Here is a 21,539-nt window from a genome sequence, read left to right as displayed (position 1 = left end):
ACTTTGCAACTCGATTTGTACGGTGCATTTGTTAGTGATTTCAAAAGCGCTTTCAAACCCTTATTTTGGACACGATTACTGTAACCATAATAGATTGGCTATTGTCGTTTTTTGATGACGCTTAACCAGCGTTATGTTACAATATATTTACTTGCGGATGACAATTACGTCAATGAGAATAGTGTAATTATTATGGATATAAATAAATTGATCACTCTATATAATTTGAATTTCCAAATATACTAAGTCGCGAGTTATTAAGAAAAATCTTTATCCCTATTTCTGTACTATAATATTAAAAATTAAAAGTTAATACTGACTGCTGAGGCTCTTTACAAATTTATTTGAAATATATAATATTTGTAATTTCATTCCCATTGAATGTGAGGGCGGCCATTATATTGTAACTATTGAATATATTATATTTGTTTATTTCACCCCTCAACAACTCAACAACTCAACAACTCAAAAGCTATAGGTACGTTGTCATATTCACTCATATAAAAAGCTTTCATTACGGAAATTGTCTTATTAGTAATCCCATGAAAACCATGTTCAATAAAATTATTTAAAAAATATATAAAGTAAATCTCAATAACAGAATTTTGGGGCTTAAAAACTTATTTGTAATTGTAAAGCACATAATAAAAATAAACAAATTAAATAAATATATCTATATAAGTAACAAGGACTGAATGTGACAGACAAAGTTTGCTATAATAAAAAAAAAGTAATTATACATCAATATTATCTGTGTGTAACTAAGAATGCGGGTCTGTTTAGAATTATTGAGTAAAGAGAAATGTCAACCGTTACTACTAACAAAAAACGGAAGTCCAACACGCGGCCGATAGCTTTAATTATTCATTAAAACGATTGAATAAATATTTATAGGAAGTATTGATTTGTTACAAATTTTATGTTTATTTTGATTAAACGATTTTATTAACGTCAGAATAAGATTATTATTATTTTGTCTTGTATATCATTTTTAATATATTTTATAATATATTTATATTGTATATGTTTTTTTTTTAATAATTACTTTTATTATTGCTCGAAGTTTTGCTAGTATTGAGAAGAAATACCCCAAGGTATTGATTATCTGGAACCTACGACGCCGACGATCAGATTTATAGACGGCTCGTAAGCTGTTTGGCTATTTGAGGCTCCTATGTTTTTAAAGCATTTTTTAATATTTTTGTCTTCATTCTACTTCCTGTTTATTACTGAAGAACAAACCTGATTTGTTATTTATTATGTAGAGCGATAACTTCCTTCCCCAAACGTTTTCGGTGTAAAAATAAAATAAATCATATATTTTTAATTGTTTGTTGTTTTTATTTAATATTATGTTACAAATTACCATATAATATTCAAGGCAACAAATTAAAATAATATGACAATTCCGCCCGTGCTCTGTTTTGAAGGAAAACGTCGTGATGCATCCACCATTGGAGCAGCGTCGTGGAGTAACCTCGTGGAGCTCCAACCCTTCTATTCTCTATTTAAAAAGGAGCGGGGCCTTTGTCCAGCTGTTGGACAGTAAAAAACAAAAAAAAAAAATGATACTAATATAATATTTAGTAGAACTACTCACAAACTCAAATTAATTTATTTAACTTAGAAGCATTACTTACTTATTGATAGTCAAAGCAAAAAAATTACTGGATAATATTAATTAATTTGAACACCTGTAGAATAGACGTTTAAATCACAATTCAAATATCAGTCTGTTAATGCTGTTAACAAAAGTATTTATTTTATAGCCTCAGTACATGAAGACGTAACAAATTGTTTTGTTTATAATGTTTAAAAAAATCCCATTATATAAATTCCAAATCATCCCAATTATCATCTTTCTCAGGCGACATGAGTCATGATTTGAAATATCTTATAAATTTTTAAATTTCGAATTTCAGACTAAACATTATATAAAATACCAAAATTTGTATTCACTAAAAGAAAGGCTTCAACTTAACGACGTGATTGCTAGTGAAAGTACCTACGTCCTTGTAGGGACTGCATGCGATAGTGATTCTTAATATATTAGTATAGAGGCTTCATTTCCATAATGCAAGGACCGAAATTTATTTGCACATTATTGGGTTTATAGCGATAAAATATTTTCTTATTGAAGCTGCGGTTACAACGAAAGTGTTCATGAGTGTGTGTATAGCTCAGACCAAAGAACAAGGTAAATTTGCCAGGTGTGTCTTTACTATACTTACTAAGACTATAAATTATTTTATATATAATAAACATCTTAATTAGGTGGTAGAGTTTGTGCCAGTCCGTTTACCAAGTAGGTAGATACCACTTACTGTTGTCTTCCAGTTTAAAGGGTTAGCGAGTTGGTGTTGCTAATTACAGATGTAACTTCTTAGTTTTATATCAGTGATGTGGAATGATTAATATTTCTTTCAGCGCCAATGTCTATGGTTGATGTTGACTATTTATTATCAGATGATGGATGGACAGCCTATTAATTATTAAATAAATATAAAACATCTAATTTCAAATTTCACTTTGAGTATTGTTTTTAGTTTTTAATGTATGTATTTTTGGTAGGGTTAAGTTAAGTTAATATTTATATAGTAACAAATATAACGTATGTACGACGTAAATATTAAAATATCATTAGGAGTTAATTATTAATAATAAACTTAACGATATAATTTCCATGCTACACAATGAAGAATGTGAAAAACTTACGCAAGAAACTTTCGGTTGGTCTGCATATTTTTTTGAGGAATCTTTGATTAAATATTTTCTATTCAAATCATGATGGCGATAGGTTTAAATAAATAATAACGAAATGAGCCTTTTGCAAGTCAAATACTTTTGTACAAAATATGTTCAGTGTAAGTAACACGTTGAAGTCTTTTATATGGCGATGTTAAAACTATGTTTTGCTAAAAAAAAATACAGAAAGCTTAACGTAATTTTGCTAAATTTTATTTTTGTTAAAATTACCTAATTATAAGAAAAATTGTAAATTATATTATACAATGACATAGTGATCTCATTATCTTACTCAGTACTAAACTTTTAAAGAATTTAATGAGATTTTGGAAAAGACGCCTTTACCTAATCGGACTAAGGGAGGTTTGTGTATTATTTGGAACATATTAAAATATCATTCGTTTTTTTAAAATTACAATAGTTAGTAGTTTTATTAATAATCAAAGCATTTCAACGTTGGTAATAAATTCATACAATTTAACTCAAATACCTTTTACGTGTTAGCTGTCATCCGATATCATAAATATTTGCACTGTAAGTAATCATATTCATTAACCATCCTTATATCCACAACAAGACCTCGGCTATCGGAGCTTCACATACACGTTACCTTGTTACTGGTTCCTGACATAACATAACACATCTCTATCCAACGAAAATCGAGCAACATCACGTAATGGTGTTGAACGTTAAACTAATCTCAAAGTTAACGTTACATTGAATATTTCCTATATTTTTGGAAAGAGAAAATGTAAAGAATTTATGTTATGAGGACATCATATTCCATGACGGATGCACTTAATCTGTTCGTTCTAGTACATACTCATCATCTTATTATATAACGCTAACAGAACAGAACCACTATCCGGGTTCAGTGCTGCAAAATGTTTACGCATCGAAGAGCTGGTTACCAACCATACGAGTGATTTGGTTACATGTATACGGATGCTGACTGACGTTTATGACAAAACCATCAACCATATATCTACGCTTATTCAATATATAGAACAGATTAAAACATAACATATCTAATATGCAATGATAATGGTATTTAACATTATTAATTTGATAAGTATAAAATAATAATTTAGATAAAAAATATATTTAAGCATCATTTTTTTTTTATCGAAATCGGAGTCAATTTCAGTACCACAATTTATAGTTTTTGTATGAATAAATGAAAATATTTGTATTATGTGTTCTTAGTGACTACAAATGATTAATTTGTTGATAAATTCTTTCAAATGAACTGGTATTAAATTTTAATATATTTTACTGAGAAGAAAATGATGCGAGATTTTAAAGTTTTCAAAATGTGCTTATAGAGCGATTATATTGTTATAAATTAAAATTACAGTACTATTGAATTTTGAAATCCATACTATATTAAGAGCTACGTATTAAAATATCTGTCCTCATCTATTATATGATGATATTAAAGATATATTTATAAAGTTAATTGAAGTTAGTATTTTTTGTTAACTGTCTGGGTAGGTAACAGCCACTCATCAGATATTCTACCGCCAAACAGTAGTACTCAATTATAAAGTGTAACTACAGGCAACATAAGGCAAGGGACAACATGTTAGTTTTCAAGGTTGGTGGCACATTGGCTATGTAAGGAATGGTTAATATTTCTTACAGCGCCATTGTCTGCGGGCGGTGGTGACACTGGTGGCCATATACCATCAGGTGTATAAAAAATTTACAGTATCGGCCCTCAAGTTAAAATTGGATAAAATTATATAACACAATATGATTGTGATCATCGAATAACAGATGACGGTGTAAATTCCTTTACCTTATTTTATACTTTTAAACACGCTACATGTAGTTTTATGCGATAATTATTATCGCATAAAAATATATTAATATTGAAAACATAGAATACAGGTATTTTATTTATACAAAATGTCTAGACAAGTTCTTATGAAAAATGAGAATTTGTCTCGTATTTCTCAACTCGGTGTGCACTGGACTTGTTTTCGCGATGTTGATTCAATAAAATCTTTATTTATTTTGGAAACAATCATTAATATAGCTCACAATTTAGACACAAATGTGGGTCAAGTGGCAACTGCATTGGCAATCATTTAGAAAGTAGATCGTATAACCTGTTTGTCGATATGGATAACTGAAATCTAGATATGACTAAGCATTTAACTTAGATTATCATTTTAATATCAAACCCGGGAAAGTATGTTTCTAAGCTATCCACGAGGATGAAGTAATTGATGCTCTGATGTCCGTTTTATGATATGATATTTTGTTATTAATGTTAGATATCAAGTATCTAATTATGTGCATACATATATACATATGTATGCGTGTGTATCTATATAATTATTACTGTACGATCATTTATTTTAAGGATATTATTGATATATTATGTTTATCTGTTTTATGTACACGCCCATCTTTTTTAATTCTGTTTCATAAGGTTGCCCTAAGAAATCGCTGTTTGATAGATAAGGTCGTCTCTTGTGCATTTTTGATATCTATGTAAGATTCAATGGTGTACAATAGAGTATTTTGATTTGAAGTCAAGGTCTTTTGTTGGAGGAGAGGATCTCACAGTGTGGTCAAGGTCACCGTGATAGATTATCATAAATGTTGATCAGACAATATTTCTTGAATGGTAAATTTTTTGATACTTAGAGTACAGGACCAAAACATTGGCATCGTTGCAAAGTGCTTTAAATAGTTTTTTTTTATCTTAAATGTGTCGGACCTATTTTTTAAAGAAATTACTTGATATATTTTCTCACTCTAGATTTGTTTTGTAATAAGCAACCTATATTAATATAGTCAAATTGATGACTAAGCTCTATAATAATATAAAAAAAAAAAAAACCTATATTAACTACATTATAAATATAATTATAAATTGTTTCACTGGTAGAAAGCTGTGTTCATTGTTCCTTAGTGTATAGATTACAAAATATAATATAATATTATTTTCCATTAATAAATTTTACCCGTACGCATCCGTGGAAGGTCGCTAGTACTAATGTAAAGATCTAGTCAAGAAAAATAGATAAAAAAAATATTTTTATAATTCCTATTTTCAAGAATTATAGTATTCGTATTTGTAAGTAAAATTTTATTTGTAAAGTATTTAATGCTCTCTGAGTGGCTATTACGTTGGTATTACTAGCGAAAGTGTCATTGATATGTTGAAGTAAGGCAGTCGCTTTAGAAAGTAAGTCTTGAGCGAATTCCTGTGCACTCGGTGGTGGCGTGACTCATAATTTGTGCCCCTCGGCACTGCACAGTACTATGTGCGCTAATAACATAATTGATATAAAAAATAAGTTTAACCAACACATTCAAAAACATACGTTTGTTACGACTTTAAATTTCACCTTTTGATATTTATATCTTACTTTACTATAAAATTTCCATGCTTATATTATTATTTAAAATTCAAAATATTATGTATGAAATAGTTTAACTTCCACACACAAATACTACAAATAAATAGAGCAGAGATCATCCGGTGGTGAGAGTAGTGAATCTAAACCGAGGTGCCAAGTTATTTCAACCAACTTTTCCGAACACCAAGTTTTAAATCCAGCCAAGTTCAATAACCACTGGCAACAACTGAGTTTTCCTTTGTTTATAATTCATTTCGTGATCAATATGCATATATCAATGAAAATTTGTCACGTTTTTATCCACATAAATCACATTGGATTAGCATTGCATGGTAAAATAAGTTCCACAAAAGGTAGCTTTTGCCCAGCAGTGGGATATTACCATGTTACATTTAACATGGTCTACATAATCAATGTGACAATTTCAATAATTCACACGTGTTATTCGTTTAACATACAAATATTATGCTATTTGAAATCGTTTAGCGTCCACACTTCGTAAAGTCAAACGGCCGTGAACGTGAAGAATACACAACGGTATGGTAATTATTACACAATGAACGTAATCGATTAAGTCAATAGGTGCGTGTGAAAACTTTTCGACGTTATGAAGTTATAGACACTGTTAATGTCGGTTTGTACTGTAATCAGTCAAATTTATATTCTATTAAAATAATACAAGAGGTAACCGCGTTTTCGCCGAATAGGGATACCTATACCGTTTGCAAGAAACACAAAAAGTAAAAATCGGAATATGTTTATTGTATTAGAAAAACGAACCATACTTAGATAGATAACGGAACTTCACCTATAATAAAGTTTGTATATGTATAAATGAAATGAGAGCCGAGATGGCCCAGTGGTTAGAACGCGTGCATCGTAACCGATGATTTAGGGTTCAAACCCAGGCAACCACCACTGAATTTTCATGTGTTTAATTTGTGTTTATAATTCATCTCGTGCTCGGCAGTGAAGGAAAACATCGTGAGGAAACCTGCATGTGTCTAATTTCAACGAAAAACTGCCACATATGTATTCCACCAACTCGCATTGGAGCAGCTTGGTGGAATATGCTCCAAATCTTCTCCCCAAAGGGAGAGGAGGCCTAAGCCCAGCAGTGGGAAATTTACAGGCGGTTAATGTAATGTAAAAAAAAATGTATAAATACCGTTTTGTTGGCATAGCGATCTTTTCTTCTCTTCTTTTTTGACAGTCATTGGATAAATTAGATAGAACGTTAGGTTTATATCTTACTAATCTATTTTTTTTAACTTTATTATTATAATAATTTAAAAGTGTGTTCTTGAATGTATCATATCCAATTGTTGCTATATTATATTCTTAAACGTTCTATACGAAAAATACCGACTACATACACACCTATATTTTTTTCTATACCTATGTGAATTTAGTGTGGGCCAGCGCTTTAATTATGAAGTAACAAACAGACAGCCTAAGATACTTTCGAATTTTTAATATTAATCTAATTATAACCAGTAATAGGCCGAGTGATCTCTCCGATTGCGACTGGTTACTATCACGATTAATGTTTTATCTCATGTGTGCTTTCAAATATTGATTAACATTTCCGAAATGTATGAAACGGGTATAAACATATTTAGAAAGGTTTTAATATTGATTATGTTATTTATTTGATAATTATACTAAGTTAAAAATAAATTTCAGCCGTGGTGGTGTGTAGTTAGAAGACGTGAATCTTAACCGATAATTCTGAGTTCACGCCAGGGCAAGCACTGTGCTTATGTGCTTAATTTATGTTTATAATTCATTTCGTTCTTAACGGTGCTCCTGCACCTGGAAATATCGTGAGCAAACCTGCATGTGGCAGATGAGTTTCGGTCACATACATCCACCCACCTCCAGGAGCAGAGTGGTGTAAGTAAGAGGATGCCTTAGTCCAGCCGTGAGACACGTACAGACTGTTACTTTACCCATACACATATAGGGTCCTATAAAACACTCAATGTAATTTTAGTAGGATTAGTGATTATGATCATTATTAATATCTATCTTTTTTTTTTTTAAATAATAACGTACATTAATTTTATCTTCGCATTGTAAAAGTTGAATTGTAAACTTTGAAGCTCAATAAAGGAACAATTGTAAACGAATCGTGGGAATATCTGACAGAAAGCTATATAATGGAAACAATATGAAATCTTCAATTATGTTTCATCAAAACAATTGAAGGTTACTCTTATACAAAATTTGAAACAGTTCTCGGTTAATGTTTTATTGCCTCCACTGGTGACAGGAGGGCTGTTTCATTATTTTGCCCAGAGGATCGGAATTGAAATTGAATGCTGCTAGCGTTCTTACCACCATTTAACTACTAACTATTTATAATTCTTATTTATATTTAGTTAAGGCAATAATGTTAATAATAATAAAAAAGTTTTATTGTAGGCCATCGTTAATTTTGTCCTATTTTATTCATCTAAATTAATTTTGATAGTATATTTTAAATTAAAATTAATTTCGGATACATAATTTATTATTATTCTTAGATTATGTTTCAAAGGTCAATTTACTATGTTAAGTTTTAGTGCTGTTATAAAATTTCAAAACTAAAATATTTAATTTTAAAGTGACCGGTTATTCAATAATAGCGCATTCAAAGCGAAAGTGAACGGCGGAATAAAATAAGATCTGTTTTATGCAAAACAGTAAAAAAGTTATAATTGCTGCGATAGAGTACAATCATATGTACGAAAGTATTATTGCTTGAGAAGAAATTGTAACAGTATTTATTATTAAGTAAAGATAAAAGATAACAGATTCTATTATAGATCAAAGCCTTTGCTTACATACGAACGTAGATTCTGAACTGTGTATTTTTTTATGACAAATGAATAAAAATTACAGTACAGATATAATCATGGGTTGGGTATTCAAGCCGTTTTGTTTAATTCATAAGAACAAATTCTAAATTCGAAAATTTAAATGTTGATCGTATATTATTGACTAGCTCTATCAACGGTTTTACTTGAGTAATTTATAAAAAAATACCTAAAGCACAGAAACCGTTACCTCCCATTTCACGCCATCGAGGGGTGAATTAAAAAAAGTAGCCTATCCTTCTCCAGGACTAAATATATCTCCAAACCAAATTTCATCTAAATCAGCTCAGCAGTATAAACGCGAAGAGTTAACAGACATAATTTCATTCGCATTTAAAATATTAGTATAGATTACGTCAAATATATTAAAGGATACACGCATAAAACATCAAATCAACGAGTAGAAAATTTGTGTTTGTAGAGTGGCTTCGTTGATCGCACTTTTATTTACTGTTATTGTTGTCTACGTCTGATTTCTGGATTTGTTTTTTGAATCAAGATTGTGATTTTAATTTTGACTATAACATTTTTCCCGTTTAAATTATGTTAGAACTGCAAAGTTTAATTGATTCTCTACGGAAGTCTGAATATAATGCGAACAATATTTCTTTGAGTTACACAATGTCGGTCAAACAGCTATTTAGATTCAGCGTCTTAATAAATTTTAATGTAAGCTCAGATGAATCCGCATAACAATGTTATCTCACGGACTATAATTCTATGTTAGTTAATGGAATATTTTCAAATACAATGTAACAGGAAGATATTCTATTGTCAAGCAATAGTCGACCTTAGATTTTAATAAGCACTAACCATTTATTGTTTAAATGAAATACAATTCATGTTGTAGATTTATGTAAATATTCGATTCCTGTAATCAACTCACTTACAAGGTTTATTTACTTTGTATGTATAAATATATAATAGTCATGTATGTATGTCATGTAGTATGCATACATATTTTAAAAATATGAAATTTGTTGATTCTAAAGGGGTTTTAATTTTACATTTTGCCTCAAAAAGATTTTGTTCGATTCCATTTTTTTTTTCTGTTCCTACGATTAAAAACTACGTTTAGGGTAACTTATCGATTACATTAGTTGGCGTGTATGATTATTATTAACATATAAATCTTTTTATTCTTTAATACACAAAATATGTCAAATATAACTATATTTAAAGTCTCACCTCTTAATGAGTATAAGAAATTCTTTAAGGTACACCTAAACACATTCTTGGTACACGCATTAACTTTAAGCTAGTAAATATATTTTAATGATGATTGAAACGGTTACCCAATCCAGGATCTAGCGTATATCCTGAATTGAAACTGTAAATTTAGTTGCTTGCGGGTAAAATCGTTGAAAACATTCAGTGAGCATTGCTTATCTTATTTAATTAATATAAGCTAATTAATACATATTTTTTTAAATTAACCAAACAGCATCCGTATAAAAGATAAGATAAAATTAAAAACAATTAAGAAAAATCTCACGTAAATAGAGTAATTTGATAACTCGTTCAAGGTGGCGGATATACAAGAAAACATTAATTATAAATCTTATTGGCTGAATCTAGCTCAAAATTTATATTAGATACCCGATAGAAACCCATCCACAATTATAGATCGTTAAAAACATATTTTTGAATCGATAATATATTACTTCAAGTATTTAAAACGGGATATTTACCATGTTTTTTATTTTTATTTGATGGAGCTCGATATTTCGACATTATGAATCTCGATATTTAATGAAAGTCCAAATATCCACCAAATAAAAATAAAAAACATGGTAAATATCCCGTTTTAAATACTTATAGTAATAAAAATAACCATTTTAATTGAAAATCTTATATCGATAATATATCGAGATATTTCGTTATTAAATTCAATGACATGACAGTTCAACGGGCGACCATGTTTGACGTTTACGGGTGCGATCAGAAACTGTGTTCCAAATAATAATTACGTGCAGGGGTATAATGTACGGCAAACTCGATGGGATCTTATCCAAAATATTCTTTTAGTAAATGATAAACAGCATTTGTTTCATTTTATTTATTTCATCCGAGCGAACCCGGGGTTTCATCTAGCAATTTATATTTGTATGTTGCCATCATTAAAATGTGGGCACGACAGCTGACAACTATAGACAGTCGGTGACAGCATAAATGTGACTGAGCCACGCTTTCATATTTCACTTTTGATAATATGAGTCTCTGAGATCAGAGTTAAAATTACAATGAGTCTTATGGTAAAGAAACCCTTACAAGTTATCAATCTGTGCTATTTTGACGTATTGTGTTCGTATGAGATAAAGTTTAAATGAAATGAAATGTTAAATATTTGTTCATTTTCAATTTATCTGGTTCACATTTTTTCTAATTTTTCTTACGCAGTTTTTTTCTCATACTAACGATCTATTTTTATTCAACAATAAATTGATTTCATCTAAGAAATAAGAAAATGTGTCTGTGTTATAAGTCATTTCGTAAATTATTTATATACTATTATTAGATTAAAATATATGTGATGTTGTTAGTTTTAGATCGGTGATTAAGTCCAAGGCTTTAAATGCCAATAATAATTGCATACCATCAATTTTATTGTCAGCAATTTCATGTTGAAGACATTTCGGCCAAGGTACGTCTGATGTGTCTGACGTAGGGTTGACAGTCGTTATGAAAATATAATATAAAAAAAAATCCCAATGTAAAAAAAAAAGAGTTGATGGATCCTCATCACCGATTTCGGCTAAGATAATTGTAGGACATATAGCATGTGCACCATACAATAACACATTTATAAATTATCATGTACAACGACAGAGAGATCCATTAACTTTTTTTCCGAGGTTTGAACCCTGGTCCTCGGGATATGCTGGGCCTCATAAACTAATCACTAGGCTCACCAGGCCATAACAGTCATTGTATAATTTCATCGCACAAACCTACAATCTTTAATGATGCCAATAATACTTATAAGAGAACAGTGCCATCACACCCAATAAACTTACAAGAGTAAAAAGTTGGAAGATATAAAAGATTTTTTTTTTTCGTTGATGATAAATTTTTCTGTAATTATCATAAATTAACGACAAAACAATGACTATATTGTTTTATTGTCTGTAGTTTCCTGGCTTAAAAACCTGTGTTTGTTACTTGACAAATATTTTACTGGGAAAGTATCGTAAGACGTGCAAACATCGACTCTGTTATCATCAAAAGCAAATACAACTTTGTCGTATATATAAATCCACGTCAATTCATAATAAGGCTTTTGTTTAAGATAAAATGGTAATGGTAATATCAGATGAATTATTAAAGTTTCCATTTTAGAAACCATCATGTATATTTCGATACTTAAATTTAGTATCATACGTCAAGTTTGTATGAAACATCAATTAAACATGCAAACGATTCTAGCATTTATATTCTCTAGCATATAGCTTATATTTGAGTGAATATAACGAAACGCATCAACGGATTGTAAGAAAATTGCGATCATTAACATAGCAAGAAACAATCGCGGTATATTTGATTAAGTAGTTAAAATGACATATTGTACGATAGTACGGATCCCAGTGTTGCGTGTCAGTTGTCACGAAATGGCTTCTGAATCGATTGTGTAATATTTATGAGCAATTAATTTGTAGGTAGATATTTTTTTCGTACACACTTTATGATGGGTTTTGGAAGTACAGTCTTCATGGACAAAATACACGCAATACTAGACGGGTTTCTCTAGATGCAATGAATAATGCAAAGAGCTTACTGTACAGATAAATTCGCATTTTAAAGTTATAAAATTGTATACTTCACACTGAATATTTGATAGGTATTTGGGTTGGACCGAAGTGGTTGATGAATTTAGTCCCGGCAGGTGGCACTCTGATGCACCCGGACGAAGTCGGGACGAGCAACAATCTATTATAGAAATATTAAATATAGCAATCCTGTAATATGAGGTATTTCTAATCCAAATGCCGTAAGTAAGTAAATTTAGTAAGGATAACGGGAACTTAAAAGTGAGTCTATTCGATTGCGATATTTTTAATACTTCCTTTTTTGTTTATGAATGAACCTCCAAAGTAGTTTAGACGGTTAAAACTAATGGGGAAAGTTCTTCCAAAACCGTCTGACGTTTATGTAAACTGGGGTGAATTTAAATAAGAATAGACTTACTATATTACTTTAAATAATGGCCAATAAGAATACCGTATTTAAAATAAGAACACATGACGAATGAATGAATTGTGAAACCAGTAAAGCTAGAAAGGTATTATTAATATAAATGAACAAGAATAATTTAATAATCTCACACCAGAAACATAAATAGTTTTCAGAGCATAATAAAACATATTATTTTAATATCCTAATTATGTAAAAGCTCATTTTATCTCTTTATTTTGCTGTATTAAAAATTGCGCGTTGTATTAACAAACAGAAACTTTCTCATAAATAATTATTCAATAAAAATAACAAATTGTTAAAATGTTCTAGAAAGTTATTTAATTTTCAGCCATTTGTCAGTAATTAATTGATACAAGAACTAATAGACTGTGAGAAAACACGTGAAATGAATACAATGCAACGTGTTAATTGAATTCCATTTTAAAACGTCAGTTTTATTAAGTACGTCTGAAGAAATTAAGGCTATTTCAAAATAATTAATCAATTTAATTACACAGAAATATTTCACATATATGAAATTTCACAACCACAATTAGTAAAATAAATCATCCATATCCATGGTTGGTATCCAAACAAACAGGCCCATGACAAATGATTGATTAATCACCTTAGATACAAATAAAAATACTGTATATTCAAACATTAGGTAATAAATAACTTACAAGTGTACATTTTATTGGAATATATGTTTTAATGATTATTCTAAACTAGTTGTCGCCCGCGGCTTTTCTCGCGTTTGAGTAGCTTGTCATTAGGTGTTAAGCATAAAAAGCCTGTCCTTCCTTAGGTTTCGAACTTGCTTCATACTAATTTTAATCAATGTACAAACAGTAACAAACATATATAATATAAAAATATTTTTAATCGGAAAAATTTATACAAAGTAATATGCAACCGTATAAAAAAGGTACACAACATTAGTGTGTAACGTTATGATGAATTCAGTACAATGAGTTTACGTTTAATTTTTATCTCAACATTCGAAATTTTATTTGCATTTAGTGCTTTAGGAAAGACGTTTCGTAACAGCATTGTTCGACTTTCTTCACTTTCGGCGGATATTACCCACGGCTTAGTACATGTTTAATTAGATTATCTTATACACGAGTGTGTTTTATCATTTTAAAGATTTACTTGCTAGTCGCTTCGCGTAAATCAGTATGAATAGCTGTTACCATTTATCATTTAGTCTACTGTTAAACAGTTATTTTTGTTTTATTTGTATTTCGTCTTAAAGGGTGAGTGAGCCAGTGTATTAACAGGCATTGGAGATGCTACTTCTTAGTTCACAATTTTGATTAAATCTATCAGGTGGCCAACTTATCAGATTAACAGTTAATCAACTTAATTAAAAAAAATAATTAAAAAATACAGTATTACCAAACATTATATACAAACACACAACGTCGATTATAGTTTTATATTATGGAATATCGCAATTAAACAATGTTATAATATAAAATACGAAATGATTCTGAAATCATACTCTACTTACGATTACTTTTTATAGATGCTCTATTGAGAAATCATGAAGTAATTCTAAAATAGCCGTAGGACATATTCTACAATAACTGTATGCGATACTGTCCGAAACAATTATAGTATTTAAAGAATAAAAGTATCAAAATATAATATAAACAATGAAGATATACAAACTGAGTTCTTACATAATAACATTGCAACTCTAAGTTAAAGTTTATATTAAATTTAATTTCAAATCTATTTGGAACTTTGTAAGCGAACGTCTTCATCAGTTAAATATATCTTACTTAAGAATTTACATAGAATATATTTACATATTTATATAGAATTAGCAGTTGATTATAAATTAACATACGTAATAAGAGTCAACGCTCGTTGATTAATTAAGCGCAGCCAGCGAAATAGTTTTTTCTTCGCAGTAATTCATCACGTCATCTACTTGATGCCGTATAAGTCAGCCAAGAAGATCTTGATTTCTAAACGAGCGTCTAACCTTAACATCATAATCTTGACTTACAGAAATGAAGTTTGATTTCCTCTCGTTGAATGTTTATCAAAATTTCACTAATTAAACTGTGATGTTATTTATGTTTTATTATTAATGGATGAGATTAAAGAATATGATTTATAAGACAACGATTTCCAATTAGTAAGACAAATTACAAATAACCACAAATTGCCGTTACTAAAAAGTCGTTTCATGGCATAAACAATGATTATATACCCGAATATCACAGAAATATGTATATTATATATATAGTAATAGAACTAAGGTAAAATATGAAGACTTGGAAATACTTAAATAATTATAAAAAAAGTAAATGATGCGAAATAAATAAATCATTTTTGGATCTAATAATAACAATTTGAATCATCATATGATTTATACTAAGTAGCTCGTAGTAAGCTAAAAACTTAGTCAATGTGTCAAGCCGCCTTGAGATGATAATTTAACACCACTGGAGATTATAGGTCAACATTACCAACTCAAGATTTTGGGTACAAAAACCTTATTTAATGACTCTATGTTTGAACCCAGAAGATCACGATCTGCGCTATAATATGCCAACCACTAAACTAACGCAATCAATTGTGAATCGTAAACAAATTAGTGTTTAAGACGTTCAACTGAACATACTATGCAACAGTTACCATAAAGGCATAAAAGGTGAAATAGCTCAAAGGAAATGGTGCGCGGCGTACGTCACTCTTAATGCGCCATTACATATGAAACAGAATATGGAAAATCGGTGAAAGTTACTTGCAACCTTTAAAAGTAACAATTATCGTATTTTAGACTTAATAATTGCTTCCGATCTTTAGAGCAAATACTTATTTATAAATAAATATATTTTTTTAATAATATATTTGTAATAAAACTGTAGCGCTATTGAACAAAGACCTGTCTCGTTAAGGTGAGCTGTATGTAGGCTGTACATAAGGCGACAAATGGAGGTTATCTCACGATGTCTTCCTTTATTGCCGAGAACGAGATAATTTCTTAAATTTTTATTGGACAAGTGAAGAAGTCTAATAAGCTATATTTATTCAAAATAGTGTATAGCGAGTTATGAGTGAAATGAATACTTAACTTAGTTATATTAGAAAACTCGTGCTAGAAAAACGTTAAATGTCACCATGTATAATAATAATTCAAGGTCTGAAAACTTCTAACAAGAAACATCATTATAAACGGGACTAGAGCGTAAACTTGTAAACACGTATTTCGCTATGAACACAACATGCAAAGTGTTACAAATGTTTCGTCAAATTTTTTATCGCTAGGTTATTTATTGTATTGCAAATATCGGAAAAAAATGAAGGAATAAGGACGATATGTTGCGTTGTAAACAATGAGAGCATTACATCAGCCACGTCACCGCTCTACATGGCATCGGGGGTGGTCAGTGGCCGGCGAAAGTGTTGCAAGTGTACTCACGCGTTCCGAACGTCGCGTGAACGACTTTTCTAAGTTTTTGCCTATACTATCGAGAAGAATTAACGTAATCGATAATTTGTTCAATGACATTATTTTCTCAATTCACTTTTGATTAGTTAATTTTAAAGCTTCTATAATTATTATTACATTATCCGTTTCGTATAATCATACATAAAAAATCTTATATTTGTAATTTAACTCATTCAAAATAAGAATATCAATACTGAATATTCGTGAATTTAATTTGATAGAAGTAAAAAAACAAATATTATGGACAAAAATATTAGATAAATTTTCTTCAAAAAAGTTGTAAGGTTTTACTACACTTTCATAATTCCACTGGTTTAACTGTCAACGTTGTCTATTACTCAATTAGTGAGGAACCGGTACACAAATTCGATCATAATTTAACTTAACAGAATGACAGATGCACAGTAATTTAATATAATAATTGAGTGAGAGTGACGTTGCTCGTATATTTTGATAGTGAAAGTATTCATTCTTAAGACGAGTAAGCCGGTTGATTTGTTTGTACCGTTAAAACAGAACAGCATTTATATCATTGAACTAAATTAAGACTTGAGATAGATAGCTGGCAAAATCAGGCTAGCAACATTGAGTTTTCATGTGTTTAATTATTTTTTTTAATGAACCTTGTAGTGAATTAAAACATGAGAGCTTCGGATGGATGAAATATTTCACATGGGTATGCATAAATCCTTTGAAGCAGTGTGGTAGATAAACTTGAAACTTTCTAATTAACAGAATAGGAGGTTTTAGCCCAGCGGTAACACTAACATACTCTTACTTTTCTTAAACATGTGAGAATATTTTCACGAAAGAATTCTGGTGAAAATATTACTTTAATAACCAATTAAAAGTAAATATTTGACAGTACCTGATATTTAGATTTCATTATAGTTAAACATTACTTTTGTATTATACACAAAAATCTTTTTAGTTTACTATGAAAATTATACAGACTGAAACAGTAATAACACTCTTGTTCAACGGGATAAATTAAATATATGTACTTTAGCGATTCCCTAAAACACCAAAGGGCCCTTGTCCATGTTGTTGCACTGCCTCATTCACCATTCAATCCGGAACACAAAATTACAGAGAACTTCTGTTTGACAGTAGATTATTTGATGAGCGGGTGGTACTTACCCTGAAGAGTTTGCACAAAGCCCTTCCACCAAAGATAAAGATAGGGCTCAAGTCAATGGGAACCACATTGATAAAATTAATTCAGAGAAAAAAATCCTTTACGAAGTTACTCGAGCAATGTTATCTATATATAAAAAAATAATAACAACAAACTCGTAGTAAAGTTTGTTAAATAATATGTTGTTGTAAGAATACGTATTTATGTATTAATACCTATCGTATTATGGAAAATAAAAACGAGAAGACCCTAAGAAACTCTTTTGAATATTCAATTAACAAATCAATGAATAAATCGTGAACTACTTATGCTAAAAGTGGTTTAGAAGAACGGACAAGAAATACCAGTTACTGTCTTATTAATTATAACACAACATTATGTTAATTATAAACAATTAATAAATAATTCAATCGATAAATTAAATGTTTACATATAAAATTATAAAAAAAATATTTTCTTTCAGATTAACGAGGATGCGAGGTGTGTGGTGGAGCGCATTCGCGCTACTGCTGCTGGTAGTGGTGACCAGTGCCATTCGCACCGCACAGGTAAGGCAAAATATTACTTAATACCTTGACTGAAACAATAAAATAAATGATTTTGTGTTTAAGATATTTACAAATCAATCAAAAACGCAAACAGTGCAAAATTGAAACGTCAGAAATATTTGCTCGTAATTCTAATTCGATTTCTTTCAAAACTTCACTGGAATTTAGTCATCGATACAGGAGTAATTAATGAAAAGGCAATGGAATAATTTGAATGGTAATTACGAGGAGTTTATTAGATGTATGTATAGTATATAAGATGTGCAGTATATGTAGAACAGACAGGCATTTCGATCTTCATAAATCTAGTCATTGGTCTACTCTAGCTTATAAGTCTGAAGGTTAAAAAAGGGCTTCAATCCCAGGTTGAGCCAATAAAAAGAGATGCTTTTGGTCATGCGCTTATTTTTTTAACGCATACGTCGTATCGGATAACGATAGTGAGATATTCACACATCTGTATATATAGCATAGGTTCTAGATCGCGTGGCTGGTTCTTGAAATTGACTATAGTCGAAACTCTTATAGATCAAAATTCTTTAATGCGATTTTGTCCCGTGTGGTCTAAAAATAAACTGAGTACCAAGCTTGATGGTTTCATTATACTTTCTAACAATTGAAACTTATGTCAACTTGAAAACAAAACCAAATCATATATAATTTCATTGTTTCAGTTATCTCGCGTTTTTTCAATTTGAACACGGCTGTCATTATACAAAGCGATTAGACGCGATGATATCGTTTGAATATGTCGTTAGAAGTCAACGCTACGAATTATTCAACTAGATCGCACAAAAGAAGTCTATCTAGAACGAGTGATTGACGCAGGTCTATCTTGATTTTGTTTTATTGTTGAACAGCCAAGGTTGTCGCATCGTGGACCAGCCGCTTAAAGATCATTTGATACTTGATATTTATTCTTGAAAAATAAAATAAGAACTAATTAGCGCTAAATATCATGGTCGATTAATGCACGAATGTTGCCTTTCTTTTATATTTAACACATACGACGACAGGCAATTATAAAAAAAAAAAAAAAACGAGATTCTATATTTCGGAACGCACTAAACGTCTTTAATAACTTCTTCATTCAATTAAAAAAAAAAAAAAACACAAGTGTGTTCAGAAATCAGTGAATATAAAGCATACTTAAAAATCTAAGAAATAAAATAAAATTTAACGAATATATTTGTTTATTATAAGTAAGTAATCTTCTTTATTTACACTATGAAAGTCACCTCTCATACCGAAATCCGTCATACAATACGTAGCTGCTAAGTGGTAAAACTGTTACATAAAATCGTTGTATGTGATCATTAATAGCATGAGTAGACAAATCGACTAATAGGCTTTAACGGTTTATGGTTAACGGAAGCGAATTTAATTGACTAACTACTTATTTATAAGTGGTCGTAATAAATTGAAATAAAAATAATACATTCATATGTTTTATAAAAATAATTTAATTCTCTCCTTATTTCATTGTATGAAATAGTCAAATATGTTTTAAAAAATTACATTTCTATAAATATAAATAATAATTAGGAGCTTTTTTACAATGTTAAACCATTAATCTGATCTCACGGCTTATTCGTACATCAATACACATGAAAATTAAATCATTTTAAATTAATTTAAATGGCTATTATATACTATATAACCAAACTTAAGGTTTTACAAAGAGTAAGAGACCTGGTTTGTTTGTATATAATCGATTACAATAGGCTGTTTGACAATGCGAAAAATAAAGTATCAATTATTGTAATCTTTATATATTATGAGATTAACAATGGTTATTTATTAAATCCATAAATAGAAATGCATTTTTTTAAATGTTTGTCACGTGACATAAAACGCTCCTGATTGGTCGGGTTTATGATGACGTCACTTACTTGTTAACCTCGTTTGAATACTGTATGTGGATTATATGTGCCACAGATTACAATACACTTTTTCACTCACAAATCACAATTTTCGCGCGCTATTTAAATATTGAATTTTTAATTTGATATTTTTCAGCAAATATGCACTAGAATTAAAAAAAACACAACTTTTACTGGGTTCCTTAACCTCTACTAAATAATATAAAACGGATTTTAAAAACCAGTCAAATAACTTATTATAAATTATCAAAGTTTATTGTCATATCATATTTTTTACTTATCGTACTCCAGCGTTTCGAATTATCTGTATTGGTTCGAATTAATTGTGTTCACTTTCTAAGTAGTCAACGTAACGTCACGTAACTTCACCGGGGATCTCCGACGGTCCACATTAGTCACGCTTCCGGTCTGCTACTATTTACGCGTATCTTCATTGATTATTTTAATATTATTCTTATTTAATTACTCAACATAAAAAAGGTATTATATCTGATTACTTTTTATAGACTAGGAAGATGGGCTACTGAAACACCTGATTTTTCAAACAATATATGTATATTGATATTTTCACTGTTAGCGACGTTTTCTATTTCATTACTTTATTGGGTAGCTCATATAGTATTGTCTTTCGAGGGTCAAGACTTAAATACCGAACGGTGACTATAAATAGTGTTAGCTTTTTCCTACAAAACTTCTTACTTTAGGGTTTAGGAAATTAGTACAGTATCTATACCTCGGAAAACGCGTTAGTATGTATTACTGACGGAATAGAGACAGCACTGAATCTGTTTGTACTTATTTGCGCACCATATTATTTCCTGTGCATTTGTATAAGTATAAGGATGATTAATTATAAAGTATAAGAATTATACTTCTACGAATGCACAGGAGATTATATATTAGATTACCGGGTAATGACCTTTCGTTTAAAATAAAACAGAGTTTTTGTATAATCGACAGAAACGAAACAACGAAAATACTCGTCATTACATAATACGTAAAATATTATTATTCATAGTAAAATGAGCACTAAAATTATTCGTATTACAAATCGAATATTACGTTTACATAATAGCGAATGTTTATAGCAAAATCTGATTCCGCGAAATGACCCCCTGTAAAGTTATATCACGAGATTTTGTATATATTCTATATAAAGGCCATTGACCTCTTGATCACATCAAATTATTACACGTGCATTAACCGCACTTTCCATAATGGCATGTTGCATAAAATTTATAACCTTCGTGATATCGTCTAGAGATGCGTTTGACGCTGAAAATATGCACGCAATGAAAAACGTCAGTAGATTATCTATTGTATAATATAATTGAGCACAAAT

At 30.0% G+C, this 21,539-nt stretch overlaps 1 protein-coding gene across 17 annotated transcripts in view; it reads left to right on the top strand.

Moving 5' to 3' along the window:
• The window catches only part of LOC113397144 (mucin-2-like), an 89,243-nt gene that overhangs the window by 1,058 nt on the left and 66,646 nt on the right, over positions 1-21,539 (top strand). For 16 of the 17 annotated variants that reach the window (XM_026635349.2, XM_026635348.2, XM_064219642.1 and 13 more), the window contains exon 3: positions 18,230-18,314. In XM_026635349.2, coding sequence (XP_026491134.2) covers positions 18,240-18,314 — 75 coding nt within the window. In that variant the 5' untranslated portion in view covers positions 18,230-18,239. Of the gene's footprint in view, positions 1-14,003; positions 14,016-18,228; positions 18,315-21,539 lie in introns of those variants that run through there. The other variant, XM_064219582.1, reaches the window with a different exon arrangement.

This window comes from Vanessa tameamea, chromosome 3, assembly GCF_037043105.1.
Source record: "Vanessa tameamea isolate UH-Manoa-2023 chromosome 3, ilVanTame1 primary haplotype, whole genome shotgun sequence".
NCBI lineage: Eukaryota > Metazoa > Arthropoda > Insecta > Lepidoptera > Nymphalidae > Vanessa > Vanessa tameamea.
The sequence above is the reverse complement of the archived record's forward strand: the minus strand, read 5'-3'. Positions and strand labels throughout refer to the sequence as shown.